This window comes from Pelodiscus sinensis, chromosome 1 (assembly GCF_049634645.1).
Source record: "Pelodiscus sinensis isolate JC-2024 chromosome 1, ASM4963464v1, whole genome shotgun sequence".
Lineage (NCBI taxonomy): Eukaryota > Metazoa > Chordata > Testudines > Trionychidae > Pelodiscus > Pelodiscus sinensis.
Genome location: NC_134711.1, coordinates 295,374,375 through 295,389,452, shown reverse-complemented (window position 1 = coordinate 295,389,452; position 15,078 = coordinate 295,374,375). Strand labels below are relative to the sequence as shown.

Here is a 15,078-nt window from a genome sequence, read left to right as displayed (position 1 = left end):
CTGGGGTGGCACATTGCCCAAGCATCCCTCCTCCGTGCTCCAGTCAATCGGGGGAAGGCTAGGGCTGATTTCCTCCCCTTCCCACAGGAGTGAGGCCAGAGGCGGGGCTATGCTGCCATGGCAGCAGTGGGGCAGCCACCAGTCCCTCCCATGGCTTGGGCCAGCCTGCCGAAGCCACAGCCCAGCCAGACATGGTCTAATTCTTCCCCAGCCCTCCCGGGAGGCCAGAGAAGTGGGCTGCCAGTATGCTTCATAATCCAGCGGTTGATTGCTTGTGATCGACCCCAGATATAGGATATAATTGGGCTATAATCAGGGCTGGCCTTACCATGAGGTGAACTGAGGCGGCTGCCTCAGGTGCCAGACTGTGAGGGGGCACCACTAGGACCCAGAGGCTGTGTCTAGACTGGCCAGTGTTTCCGGAAAATCAGCCGCTTTTCCGGAAAAACTTGCCAGCTGTCTACACTGGCCGCTTGAATTTCCGCAAAAGCACTGACTTCCTACTGTAAGAAATCAGTGCTTCTTGTGGAAATACTATGCTGCTCCTCTTCAGGCAAAAGTCCCTTTTGTGCAAAGCTTTTACGCAAAAGGGCCAGTGTAGACAGCTCTGATTTGTTTTGTGCAAAAAAGCCCCAATCGCAAAAATGGTGATCGGGGCTTTTTTGCGGAAAAGCGCGTCTAGATTGGCACGGACGCTTTTCCGCAAAAAGTGCTTTTGCGGAAAAGCATCCGTGCCAATCTAGACGCTCTGTTCTGAAAATGCTTTTAACGGAAAACTTTTCCGTTAAGAGCATTTCCGGAAAATCATGCCAATCTAGATGCAGCCAGAGTGTAGACAATTGTGTCTGCTGCTGGTGCATATGTATTCTCTCTGCAGTACCATGAGAGGAGTAGAACAGAAAGAAGGCAGAATTGAGACCTTTCAAAGTTTTGACCCAAGAAAGGGGGCATAGGGGCATCATTTGAGCTCCCCACCTCAGGTGCCAAAATGTTGTGGGCCAGCTCTGGCTATAATTGGGCCCTGCTAGGCGTCCCACAGGCGTCGGGTGATTAGCGGTGCTTGGTAGCAGACTGTTGTTCTTTTCATTGCAAAGGTAGCTACCAGTTAGGATACCAATATAAGGCAACCGTAGATGAACTGGTGAAACATATGTGTTGGCTTTCTGTTGCTGACAGTTTATTTTGAAATGTCTGTATACAGGCAATTTCACTGCAACTGTACCGATTCCTTGTATTATTATTATTATAGTTTAAATTAATATTTATTTTTGAAAGTGGTTTGTAGGCACAACTGGAATATAACTGGAAAACAAGGGACCATTTTAAATTTAAATGAAAATTATTTAAAAAGAAAACCTTTTATAAAAATGGTCCCTTATATTCCACTTATGCCAGTTTTATTATTCAAAACAGATTTAAATGTTGCCATGAGGAGAAAAGAGCAGCAGGAAATATATATTTTAAAAATGTTATATTTAAAATAAATATGGTCCACATTTACAAAAAGACACCCACGCACAGAAATTCCTGCATATGGGCCTGTCCTGATACCTGAATCCTTCTATAGTCTCTTAGGGTATGTCTACACTTGCACCCTAGTTCGAACTAGGGATGCAAATGCAGGCATTTGAAATAGTCAATGAAGTGGGGATTTAAATATCTAGCACGTCATTAGCATGATCTTGCTGGCACGCTAGTTTGAATCACAGCTGATTCAAACCAGGAAGTGCGTGCCGGGACACATTGGTTCGAACCAAACCCCTTGGTTCGAACTAACGTTACTCCTCAAAAAATGAGGTTTACAGGATCTTTAGAAAAAGCGCCCCATTTTCAAAAGAACCACGTCTAGATTGCAATTTTACTTTCAAAATAGCGCTTTTTCGAAAGAGCTCCATGCTACGGTTATACAAATGAAACGCAGGAAATTCAAATCCTGGCTTCATTTGCAATTTCAAAGTGCCTAATTTACATCCCTCTGTCGAAAGAGGAATGTAGTCTAGACACACCCTATAAGTAGAACATCCACACTACCAAGCCCATTTTTTCGAAGTAAGAGGCTATTTATTTTGAAATCTGTACTTCTGCTTTTCTTGGGGAATAATGCTAATTTCAAAATAGCATTGGTTTAGATACTCCAGTGCTGCTATTTTGAAATAACTACTCCCCGGAGTAATTTGAACTAATTACTCCCAGGGCTTCCTGGGGCTTTAAGTCAAGAACGTCATCCACATTAACATAGCCTGCCTTAGACTAATCTCAAGGCTTCCCTGTAGTGGGGACATGCTATTTCGATTTTGTAAAATCAGGAGATATTAAGTTTAATTTAGTTATTTCAAAATAGTTTTCTAGTGTAGACATTGCCACCCAGAGCTCATTCCTGGAGTGGGGATTTGAGTGCCTAAGTTCTTGCATCAAGATACATGCGTAGATGTAAAAAAGCTGAAAACATCTTTTACCTGCAGAAGCAATGTTGTTCTCAGTTATTTGGGCCTAGAAAATGTGGGCACAAAACTGAAGTTTTTGAAAGGCTGGCTCCTCTGAATTAACAGGACTTCCTGCTGAAGATCAAACCAATGCTGAAAAATGGCAGTTTTGGAGCCTATGTCACCTTGCAACTGAGCAGTCTGACTCACTCACACAAATAGTCTCTTGAGATTAAAATCCTATTCATGCAAATAAATAATATCTAGTATAAGTAAGCAGGATCAGGCTCAATATCTCTTAATGAGTGAATCAATTCATACTTTGTAAATCAATAATGAAGAGCCCCTGAACTGACTCTGCTAGTTATAGCAGCTTATTAATATGCACTAGAAATTTAATATACTTTTCCTCAAGTATATTACTCTAAAATATTAAGTATTCATCAAATGTGCAGTAGTTAATGCAGCTGTATTAGAATCCCATCCTATCATTGACCCCTGCTGGACTCATAACCCTGAGCTTATAACAGAATACTAATAATTCCTGCCTCAAAATTATGATTAGCTGTATTTCTAGGCAGCACCATAACTATGTATTTTTGTACCTGGGGCAAAATATTAATTACGAGCCCCCTTTCCTTAGGTTAGCATAAATCATGCTCTTTACTTTTGCAGCTTATTATTTTTACTTATTGCATCTTTGTGCTCCTGATTATGATGGGCACGGGGAAAGCTCCCCGCTTGCCCCGCCCTTGTTACGGCCCTGTTTCTAGGTCTTTTAATGTTACAAGTATAACCCCTTTTTCCAGGTGGTCAGCAGCAACAAGTGCTGGGCTCAATATCTAGGGGTTCCTTTCCAACAAAACTACACAGAACCAGCTCGAGCACCCTACCCGGTAAACTGGGGAAATTACAAACCACCCATGAGCATCTTTAAGGGGCAATATTTCCCCACTCGCAAGAACAGTGTTAGAGTGTAGAAAAAAACCTTTTAATCAAAGGAGAAAAGACGGCCAACATTAATTTGGGAAAATTCTGCAAGCAGGATTCAAGATCATAAAACTCTGAACAAAATACCCACCAAAGAGTACACAGGACAGAATCTTTTGCCTCAGGATCTTGAGCAGGGTGGAAATAATTTTTGATGGGTGGCAACTCCAAGAATTAGGAAAGTGGTCAAAGGTCACACTCTTCCATACTAATGGAAGAGGTGCAGGGTCTGGGATGGAGGTTGGGTGCAGAAGGGAGCTTTCAGTAAGTGATTGGGGTGTAGGAGAGGGTGTGGGAGGGAGTTTGGGGAAAGAGGCAGTTGTGACATGGGTTAGGGAACTAAGGTGCAGGGGTTTGGGGTATAATGTTGGGCAAAAGGGGATTGTGACCTGGGGCAGGGGACTAGGGTACAGAAGGGAGTGGAGGCGTTTGGGCTGTGACCTGTGGGAGGGGATTGTGGTACAGGGGGCACAGGGTTTGGGTTGTGACCTGGAGCAGTTGTTTGTGGTGCAGGATCTAGGAGGGAACATGGGGGCAGGAGAGGGGTAGAGGGTTTGGGTTATGTGGGGTAGGTGTGCGAAGGGTTGAGATGTCAGAGACAGGCCCTGGCTGGGAGACTTACCTGCTTGACTCCAAGCCAGCAGCCTTCTAAAACAGACACCCTGCCTGCCCCACCCCTACACTGGCTGCAGGGGCCATGTGGTTTTTGAACAGCTACAAGCCTGAGAGGAGAGTGCTTTACAAGCTGTCTGTTGACCACAGGCAGCTCCCATTGGCTGGAAATTGGCCAATGGGATCATGCTGGGGGCAGGAGCTATTCAAACAAAGTACTGCAGAAGCCTTTCTCAGTAGTGTGGGGGGAGGCGAGTGGAAGGGGGGGCAGCAAGGAGTCAGCCTAAGGCTCCCTGCTGCACCTGCAGGCTGGATCCAGTAGCTTGGTGCCACGCACACTTTCCCAGTCTCTGTGCCCAGTCAGATACACACAATCTGTGTCATACTCTGTGCCACATACACACAAAGTCTCTCTAGCCCCCAATTCTGTCCCTTCCACCTGAGGCACCAGGTAGCCTGGAGCTAGCCCCGGATGACTTCCCAAAATTTATGGAGTGGTCCCCCTACAAAAATTATTGCCCTCCCTTGCTTTAGGTGGCCTATACCACATGATTAGATTGACAGAAAGCTGGGCAACTCAACCTTGCTACCAGCTGGGAGCTAGAATGGGAAGCCTGTGGGACTTCTTATGTTCCCAGCTCAGAGCTGAAGCCCAGGTGGCTTGGAACCCTGCTCCCAGTTGGGAACCTGGGCAAGAAGCCAGGATAGCTTGGGCCCTGCTCCTTGGGGGCAAGAAATCTCTGAAGGCCTCTCTCTTCCCATGGAGATCAGGGATAAGAAGCCTTGGGCAGCTTCCTCTCTGCTTGAAGCAGGGAAAAGGTAGGGGAGAAGCCCCAGGTGGCTTTCCTGTTCTCAGCAAGGAATGAGGATGGGGGAGGCAGCCCACCAGGAACTCAGGAACCTTCCTGGTGAGGATGTGCACTCTGTGGGCCCCTGGGTAAGGTGTGCGCAGGGGGTGGGGGTGGGAGGGCTCCATGCTCCCAGAAGGGGTTGTGCCTCAGACAGAGGGGAGAGGGTCAGCCAGCTCGCCACACAATCTAGAGCATGGTGCGCCTCCACCACTCAGAGCTGCCCAGAATGCATCACACAGCACTCCTGCGATGATTTAAAGGGCCCGGGGCTCTGACTACTGCCGCAGTAGCAGTGGCAGCAGCTGGGAGCCCCAGGCCCCTTTGAGTCACTGGGCCCTAGGGCAACTGCCCCTTTTGCCCCCCCCCCCCACTCCCCATTGGTAGGTCTGACTACTGGCCCAAAGAGGGCAGTGTGCCCATGCACCAGTACAGTAGATTTATAGTGTAGACATACCCTTTGACAACTGTATGCTTGTACCTAGGCAGAGCAGGTGTGTTAATGCAAATATAGTCTGGCCCTGAAGACTTTTTCCTTCCCCAGTTCATCACTACTTGTCAGGGGAGAGCTCACTCAGACCATGCTTACCCAAGGGGAAAACACAACTACAGACAGTCCAAAACGTACAGTACCAGTGACCTGTCCATTTGTGTGTTTAAGTGCAATTCTGAATTACCTGCTCATAGGTACTTAATGTATGTAAGTCAGCTGATCTGGATTGTTGTAAATTGGGGTAATTTTCTTAGATCCCAGTACATTTCAGCCAGGACATGTATAGTATTTTCTTTTTGTTTTGCTAAACCAATTTTGGATCATTTGTTGCAAAGCTGGTCTTCCCTTCTTTTGGGGCACACAGGAAACGTGTGTAAAAATGAAAAGGGTTCAGGAGTTCAGTAATAAGGACCTGAATCAAAACTTCTTGAAATTAATGGAAAAACTCCAATTGACTACAGTGATTGTTGGATCAGGTCCTTTGGGGTTCATTTCAGAATCCAAAATACAGAAGTACAATTCAAAGTTCAGTATACTGAAAAGTTGATTAAAATCAAGACTTTAGAGAGCTTCTGTGATGTCCTGTAAAATCAAGACTTAGAGAGCTTTTGATCTGTGGAAGTTAGCCAGCTGCTCCTTAACTGTTTGTGGAAGCCAGGCTTCTATTTCACTGTTCTCTGATTTCACAGCAAAGTGATCAAAGTTCCGTGCCCATCTCTTTACAACAAAGAGACCATGCAGTTTAACATGCACATCAGTCCAAGTGCCTAGGTATTGACAGTGAACTGTGATCAAGCTAATGCAGAAACAGCAAAACAAAATATCTGTCAATTTGAATGCCTCATTGTCCCTAGTAATTCTCTCTTTCAGATCACATTTATCAAGTGCAGAATTCCATTATGTCATTTGTGTAGGCTTGTTTTTACTGACTGAGTAAATAACTTGTGATTACAGTAGTTACAGTTTTCTCTGTGGCAACAAGCTACTTATACTTTAACCGCACTGAGAATTAAGAGACCTACATTTCCCATATTGTCAGAAACCACTGAGCTCCCTGTCACTGGGACTGCATCTTCTCCATTCTGCCAAGAAGAGTGAGAACAAGTAGCTTTGCTAGTACATCCCTCTGGATCTGTTATGACAGAGGTAGGTCATGTCTGGGGCAGTGCTTCATTTCTATCATCAGTTTTTGGAAATACATTTGTAAACAACTGCTCATGTCAGATATTTCAGTTCATAATCTTGAGCATACTGTTTATAGCAGTAATACAAACAAACAAAAAAGTATCCTTAACTGTATTCCAAACACAACTCGGGCATTTTTTATCACAATGCAAAATCCTTCATTGGCCAAACAAATTAATACCTAGAAGAACTCAGTATTATATTTGTCATGAGAAACCTGACTTGATTAATAAGACACGCATTAGTGGAGAAATTATGTATCTCTTGCAATACTAAAATCCATAGAGAGTAGAATATGCAAGAACATATATTTGCATAAATAAAACACCCCTCTTTTGTTAAGTCTTTACAAGGAGCAGTGTAGAATCTGGGCTTCAAAATTGGCTAAGTACATGAAAGGTTTGATCCTATTCTCGCTGGAGTAAACTGTAACGTTCCTATTAATTTCCATAGTAGTAGGAAAAGCCCCAAAAGAAATGGCTATAGTTTTTATTTGTACATTTAAAACTGATACAAAAATTGCTTTTTAACACATTGCATAGATAACCAGTAGAACTTACTGCTTCAAGATCTCACAGACTGAGTTCAGTAGTATTCATATGAAATAAGGACATCCACAACCACATTAGATAAAATAAAAATGTACAAAGTAGGTTTGTAATGGATAAAACTGTAATGTTTCTGGGCATGAACTAACCACTAACTTCCCAGGCTAAGGAAGAAACTTTCTCAAATGGGTACAATACTAGACACTGTCAGTGACAAGACAATGGGCTATATGAACTGTAGATGTGATCTGATACAGTAAATCTCATTTTCCTAGAGTATGTGCATTACAGATTGTTTTGTCTTTTTCTGAGGTATATAGTACTGGTCATTGCTTGAGCCAGGCTATTGGACTAGATCGACCAATGGTTTGATGAGATACAAGTCACTATATACCTGCTAGATTATTATTATTCCTAGTTAAGTATAATACGTGACACACTGTAATATATTTCCATTATATTTTAATCCTTCATCCTGACTTTCTCAAAGGATTCATAATCTATTTGCATACCCATTTCTGGGTATGTCTATACTGCCACCCTAGTTCAAACTAGGGTGGCTAATGTAGGCATTCGAACTTGCAAATGAAGCCTGGGATTTAAATATCCCGGGCTTTATTTGCATGTTCCTGGGCACTGCCATTTTTAAATGCCCCGTAGTTCGAACTGACTGCCCGCGGCTACATGCGGCACGGACTAGGTAGTTCGAATTAAAGCTCCTAATTCGAATTACCGTTATTCCTCCTGCCTGTCCTGGCACTGTCCATGCTGTACTGTACCTAAATAGAAGTTTTCTGTACCTAGTCAGGAAGATTAATAAAACTGCCAAATGTGATATTGTTACCACTACATGCTGGAGGCCACTGCCAACAAACTTCACAAAGGCCATCAAAACAATCTGACGATGGTCGGGTTGTTGTGTGCTACATGGGGGTAAATCTGAATTAATAACCTGGAGGTGAAAAACTTCATGCTCCACTTTCATAGTGTTAAGCAAATATTAGAATAAATAAAAAAAAGTTTTAAAATATACATGTGTTAGGTATAAAAATGAAAGTGTCAGTACAACAAGTGAAATCAGTTCTGAAGTATTAGCTTTAATGACTTTAATTTTGTATGGGAATTGTTTGTTTCTGATTATCTTACAAAGGTCACAGTGCTGAACTGAAACTGGAGACAAACAGAAATGATTGTCTAGTTCACATGGATACAAAAAGGCTTGGGTTGCTTGACAAAGGAAGACTCTTTTGAAGGAAAGCTTCAGAAGGGTAGCCGAGTTAGTCTGTAACAGGAAAAACTTAAAAAACAACAAATAATCTAGTAGCACTTTAAAGATTAACAAAACATGAGCTTTTGTGGGCATAGCCCACTTCTTCAGATGACCAGAGTGTTGGATGTCCAGAACCAAGAATAAATGGGTGAAGGAGGAAGGTAGAGGGGAAGAAGAAAAAAAATTGGAGGGGGTGGAGGGAGAAAAAGAGGAAGTGGGTAGATAAGTTTCAAAGGGAAAGCTGAGCCAGTCTGTAACAGGAAAAACTGAAAAACAACAGATAGTCTATTGGCACCTTAAAGACTAGATAGTTAAAAGAGGCTGATAAGAACCATTAGTTTGCACTTGGAAAGGAAGGGTACCTCTAGACTACATGCCTCTGTTGCCAGAGGCATGTAGATTAGGCTACCAGGCATAGGAAAATTAAGCGGCGATTTAAATAATCGCCACTTCATTTAAATTTACATGGCTGCCGCGCTGAGCCGATCAGCTGTTTGTTGGCTCAGCGCGGTAGTCTGGACGCGCGGGTGTCAACATCAAAGGCATTTGTCAGCCACCCAGGTATGCCTCATCCCAGGATACCTTCAAAGATTTTAAGCCAGATGAGATCATGTGGTCATCTATTCTGACCACCTGTATATTAAACCCACTAAATGTTATGAGTTACCCCACTATTGAGCTCAATAAGCCCTGGTCTACAGTAGGGAGTGATTTCAAAATAACTCCCCTTATTTCAAAATGACAAGCGAAACGTCCACACTACCAACCCTGTTATTTCAAAATAAGGGGCTGGTTATTTTGAAATAGTAACTCCCGCTTTCCTTGGGGAATAAGCTTATTTCAAAATAGTTATTTCATGAGTTATTATTTCAAAATAAGTTATTTCAAAATAATTTCTTAGTGTAGACATGCCCTAACTTGTTAGACTAGTACATATTTTCCAGACAGATATCTAGGGTACGTCTAGACTATAAACCTCTTTCGAAAGAGGCTTTTTCGAAAGAGCTCTTTCAAAAAAGCCTCTTTTGAAAGAGATTGTCTAGACAGTCACAAGACTTTCAAAAAAGCAATCTACTTTTTTGAAAGAGAGCACCCAGGCAATCTGGATGCTCTCTTTCGAAAAGCCCTGTTTGCGTTCAAGAACGCCTTTTTTTGAAAGAGCTCTTTCGAATAAAGGTGTTCTTCCTCATAAAATGAGGCTTACCGCTGTCAAAAAAACCACCACGTTCTTTTGGTTTAATTTCGAAAGAACTCGATGGCAATCTAGATGCTGGTGAAGTTTTTTTCGAAAAAAGGCCACTAGTTACAACTGTGAAAAGTTACAAAGGGATCTCACAAAACTGGATGATTAGGTGACAAAATAGGAGATGGAATTTAATGGTGATAAGTGCAAAGTACTTAATAGTAATCACAACAATCATACAAAGTGATGGGGTCTAAATCAGTTGTTAATACTCAAGAAAGAGATATTGGAGTCATTGTGCATATTTCTCTGACAACCTGCACTTAATGTACAGCAGCATTCAAAAAAGCAAACAGAATGTTAAGAATCATTTGGAAAGCAACAAATAATAAAACAAAAAAATCATAATGCCACTGTCTATATCCATGGTACACCCACACCTTGAACATTATAGGCAGTTCTGGTCACCTTATCTCAAAAAAGATACATTAGAATTGGAAAACATGCAGAAAATAGCAATGAAAATGTTTGGAGGTATGAGAATTCTATATGAGGAGAATTTTTAATGAATTTGTTGAACAGTATGAAGTCAAATTCCTTTCAATATCTTAGGTATATGCTATCTGTGCAGTTACATTTATCAATCAAGCTTGTCATCTCATAGAAACATGAAAGCAGGTTGTTTGACAAAATCTATTTTTATAACATCATCTTGACTACCATTAGTTATATCCATGTCCTTTCATTCTTTTTTAATTAAATCCTCTACAAATTTTCCCATTGGTCTGCCTGGGATTGATGTCAGCCTAACCTGGGTCATCTCACTTTTCTTTTTGAATAGTGGAATGAAAATTTCCACAGTATTCCAAGATTTATTAAAAATTAACATCAGCAGGCCAGAGGTCTCCTCTAGCAACTCTTCTGGGTGCAAGTTATCCAGATTTGCTTATTTTAAAGTATGTTTATCTCTGGTAGATGCTATTGTACTGCCACCTTAATTATTAATGGGCTTAGTCATGCTCAAGTAACATGAGTACATCACCCTGTTTCTTTCCAAATACAGAACTGAAATATTTATTGAACACATCTGCCTTTTCTGCATCATTACTAACAATTTTACCATCTCTACCTAATAATGGGCTCGTACCAGTTTTTGGATTTCTTTTGTTATATATCTGTACTAATAAAATTCTTTCACTTATAGGATAATTCTTTCCAGATACACACTGTGTTTTCATGGAAGGCATATACTTGCAATTACAAAAGCTTCAGAGGGGTAGCCGAGTTAGTCTGTAACTGGAAAAACTTAAAAACAACAAATAGTTTAGCAGCGCCTTAAAGATGAAAGAATATGTAGATGGTATCATGAGCTTTTATGGGAACAACCCATTTCAGCGCTTCATACTTCTTAACATTCATGGTTTTTTTGTGAATAAAGAGAACATAAACAAATATGGTTGATAGAAAACATTTTAGTGTTATTAGTTAAAATAAAAAAGGATTATGCAGACAAATAAATTGTGACCTGTGAGATCCAGTTGTGGTTATCTAGGATTTTAATTTAAACTCTAATATGCTGTAGAGAGGAATTGATACCATTTGTCACTAACAAGGCATTCAGAAACACATTAAAAATATCTGATCATGACTAGACTGGTAGTAGATTCTCCTACAAATGGACCTGGAGGAATGTTGTCATGTGGTGTATATCTAAAGAGAAAATGTATCTGCAATGCAATTTAATTACATATACACATTAATTGCAGACCACTTAAAATAGCAGAAACTGGATGATCCTAACTGATAGTGAGCAAGTTTTATCTGATTTATTCAGATAATCAAGGACCAAATCAGATAATGGAAACTGCATAATATTTTCAATTAAAGTATGTAAACAAAAGTAAAAGTCAGGAAATTTGTTCTAGGGAGTCATTCAAATAACAAAATGATTGGCTAATTGAATTTAGTGTTTCAAAATACCTAACAGTCCATAAATTTTATCATCTTGGTGCATACATTATAACATTATTACAAGCTGCAATATGCTTGCAATTTTCTATTCTTTTTCTTTTTTAAAAAACCTGCATTTCTAGGGCACCATGAGACACATTAGGCTTCACCTGACATTTTCTGTTGGGGAAATGTAGGAAACTGGAGGGGAGACCACTTTTAGGACCTAATCCAATGACTACTGAAGTCAATGGAAAGGGGCTGTTCCAGATCTCAGTAGGAATCTTTCCATTGACTTCAGTGATAACAGGATCTGGTCATATCTGCAGTCATGGATTCCATAGCATATCCTCTGCTTAACCGCCAGTATCACCCTCCACTAATGCAGAAAAGCTAGGAAACCCCCAGATGCCATAAAAGGGATGCAGTCCTCTGTGCAAGCTCAAACAACCCCACTACAAGGTTATTGTGATAAAGAATCTGAATTTAGAGTGGATCAAAAGCACCCCAATTACTGTGAAATTTTGTAACGGTTGTTTCTCATGGTAATCAGAATTGACAGGCAACCAAAACATTTTTTTCATTTTGGGAACTGCTTTATGTAGAAAATTTTATTTGCAGAAACTCAACAAGTTTGAAAATCAAAATCTGAAACTTTCCCTACAACGTTTCCATTTTCTTTTGTATTTTTAGTATATAATTTAAAGCAAAACTACAATCGCCTGTGAACATTTTGATTTGTTCAAAAAGCCATTTTTGTCAAGTCCCTCAATACCAAAATTGTAGCTAAATACATTGACCAGTTCTAGTAATATCCTTTGCCACAGTCCAGCAAAGCACTTTCAGAATGAACATAACTCTTTTAGCTTAAATTCACACATTTGAGTGGTGTGCTGGATCATGGCCTTTGTGAGCAACCTTTATTTATTTTTCCCACAAAACAGAGATGTCAGATCAACACACATTCTATTTTCAAAACCATGCTGATCGAGAATTTTCTTCAGAGATTATTATTTATTTTGTTGTAATTTTATATTGATGTTACAAGTATCCCACTCCCGTAAAAAACAAAATCAAATAACAGCAGGATAATTTCTGACTAGAACAAAATAGTAATAATGATGATGATATGATAATAATATTCAGTAAAGGTTTTTGAAATGTCAAGATGCTGCTCACCAAGAGAAAAGCTTGTCTGTGACTTATAACCTGAGAATTAGAGCCCAAGAATCAGTTTCCATAGGGCTGTCAAGTTGAAACATGAATTCCCTCATGAAAGATTTCAACTGTCAACATTCTGAGTGGAGATTAACAACAGCTGTCAAAAACAGTTGAGCACCAGATGGTATGAATTAAGACTCTATAAAATAAGGTCCCAATTAATGAAATCATCATTCTTCACAGAGAGTGTTTAAGCAAATGCTAAACTTTAAGCATATGCGAAAGTAATTTCCTATATCGGGCCTGTGGATACATTCCTGTGTCATTTTGAAAATTAACAACCTATGCTTTGTACTATTAATGATTAATGTGTTAAGAACATGATGTAAAATTCATAGCTATAAAAGCTTCTAAATAGGTGATACTTTTTAAACAGTATCTCAACTAAAATGAATTATGCCCAGTTTCCTTCCGGAAACAAATTCTTGAAAATTCTATGAAGTTTTATGAAGAGTTAAGCTGGCTTGGACAATCTTTTCCCATTCTCTATAACAGACCTCCTTAAAAACTCTCTTCCTTCCAAAGTCTTCAGGGTGCAGACCCTTTTTGAGTCTTTAGGGACCAACAAAGCAGGCCTACTTCTATCTCACATTGGCCAGTATGTTTTGGGAGCAGGTAGCCTGCACCCTTTCTGCAGCAATGCTGGGACGAGTTCTTTCCATCTTACTGCAGTTGCTATTACCATTGTTACACATTTTCCTTATGATTGAGCAAAGACACCCCCTCCCAAGCGCACTATTAGGGAGTGTCCATACTCATTGCTGATCCCTGACCTAGAAGTATCTGAGAATGGCACTCTATTGCACTATGTCCTGGACAAACATAGTAAGAAAGTCCCTACTCTGAGCAGCTTACAATCAAAGTAGATAGGACAACGGGATGAGGAAGGTAATATTAATATGCCTATTTTATGCATAGGGAGCTGAGCCACAGAGTGCTTACGTCACACAAGAAGTTTATAGCAGAAGCAGGACCGGAACACCCCTTTGGTAAGGCATACTGACTTAACACTAGTACATTTTCCTTTTTCTGGTTTTCAGTTTCAATCCGAGGTTTGTGGTCAGAGCCACAACCATAGGACGGTTTGAGGTGGCTGCCCCAAGGTGCATCTGCACAGCAGGGCTTAACTCAAAATAAGCTATGCAAATTGAGCTACGTTAATTGTGTAGCTTTATTCTGAAATTGGGAGTGTCTACACAGCACTTATTTTGAAATAGAGCACTCTTCCTCCAACTTCCCTTATTCCTCGTACAATGAGGGTTACACGAGTTGGGTATGTAGGGATAACATTAATGTATTGAAAATGATTCCTCCAAATGGAAGTGACTCCCCATAATTTGTTCCCCACAACTTAAAGTGTTTAGATTTATTATTAATTCTTCTATTATTATTATTTGTTAAGATTGTTAAATGTTTAGATTTATTATTATTATTGTCCCTTTAGAATATAATGTATTAGGTAATGTAACTTAGAACTGTTAAAAATATAATCCTATGTAACCAGAAACAGCCCCCCCCCCCCCTTGTGCTCCAGGGCATGCTCAAGCTTGTGCAAGGGGCTGCTTGAAATTGACATTGCAGAGATACATTGTAACAATGCATTGTCAAGCCACTAACTCTGCTATGGGAGCCAAGCCCTGTAATTGACTAAGGCCATTGTTACTTAATTGAGGCCTGTTCTCTTTAAAACATTGTAACTTTATTCAGCACTCAGAGAATGTTTTAAGCAATACCACCCAGAAACTTTCTGTAACTACAACTCTGATATATGTAAAGTTATTATTACCAGAAACTTTTTGTAACTACAACTCTGATATATGTAAAGTTATTATTATACAAAAACATTGTATGGGAAACATTAAGGAATGTATGTAAGAGAGAGAGAGTGCTTGGATGATGAGTGAATGGTTCTGAGAGGTGCCAGCCTGAGAATACAGCAACAAAGGGCTGAAGAAGGCGTCAGGTGCCAGTGCAACCAAAAGGTGTCAAGTGGAGAAACTGGAGGTCCACCCGATGAGATCACTGATGAGCACCTGGCAGCCACCCTGGAGACATCAGCATGATACAGCAATTTCCATAGACTGGCATAGGAAGAAATTCCTATAAGAACTGGACTAAAAAACTATGGAATCAGAGTCCAAGGTTCTGCTGCCAGCCCACCAGGAGCTTCAGATGCGCATCTGATCAGGACTTCGCTCCCCACTACCATCACTTGTGTACAGAGTACCTGGCCAGTATCCTGTCACAAGCAACTTCCAGGCTGGTAACTATACACAGAACTTGAATGAATGGATGTATGAATGAATGGTTATATATATATATATATACACAAGTGTATAAGGGTTAAGTAGTGTT

At 40.5% G+C, this 15,078-nt stretch overlaps 1 protein-coding gene across 2 annotated transcripts in view; it reads left to right on the top strand.

Moving 5' to 3' along the window:
* CCNA1 (cyclin A1) overlaps positions 1-15,078 on the top strand; it is an 87,659-nt gene that overhangs the window by 51,471 nt on the left and 21,110 nt on the right. For both annotated transcript variants that reach the window (XM_075919166.1, XM_025183323.2), the window contains exon 4: positions 13,642-13,712. In XM_075919166.1, coding sequence (XP_075775281.1) covers positions 13,642-13,712 — 71 coding nt within the window. The remainder of the gene's footprint in view (positions 1-13,641; positions 13,713-15,078) is intronic.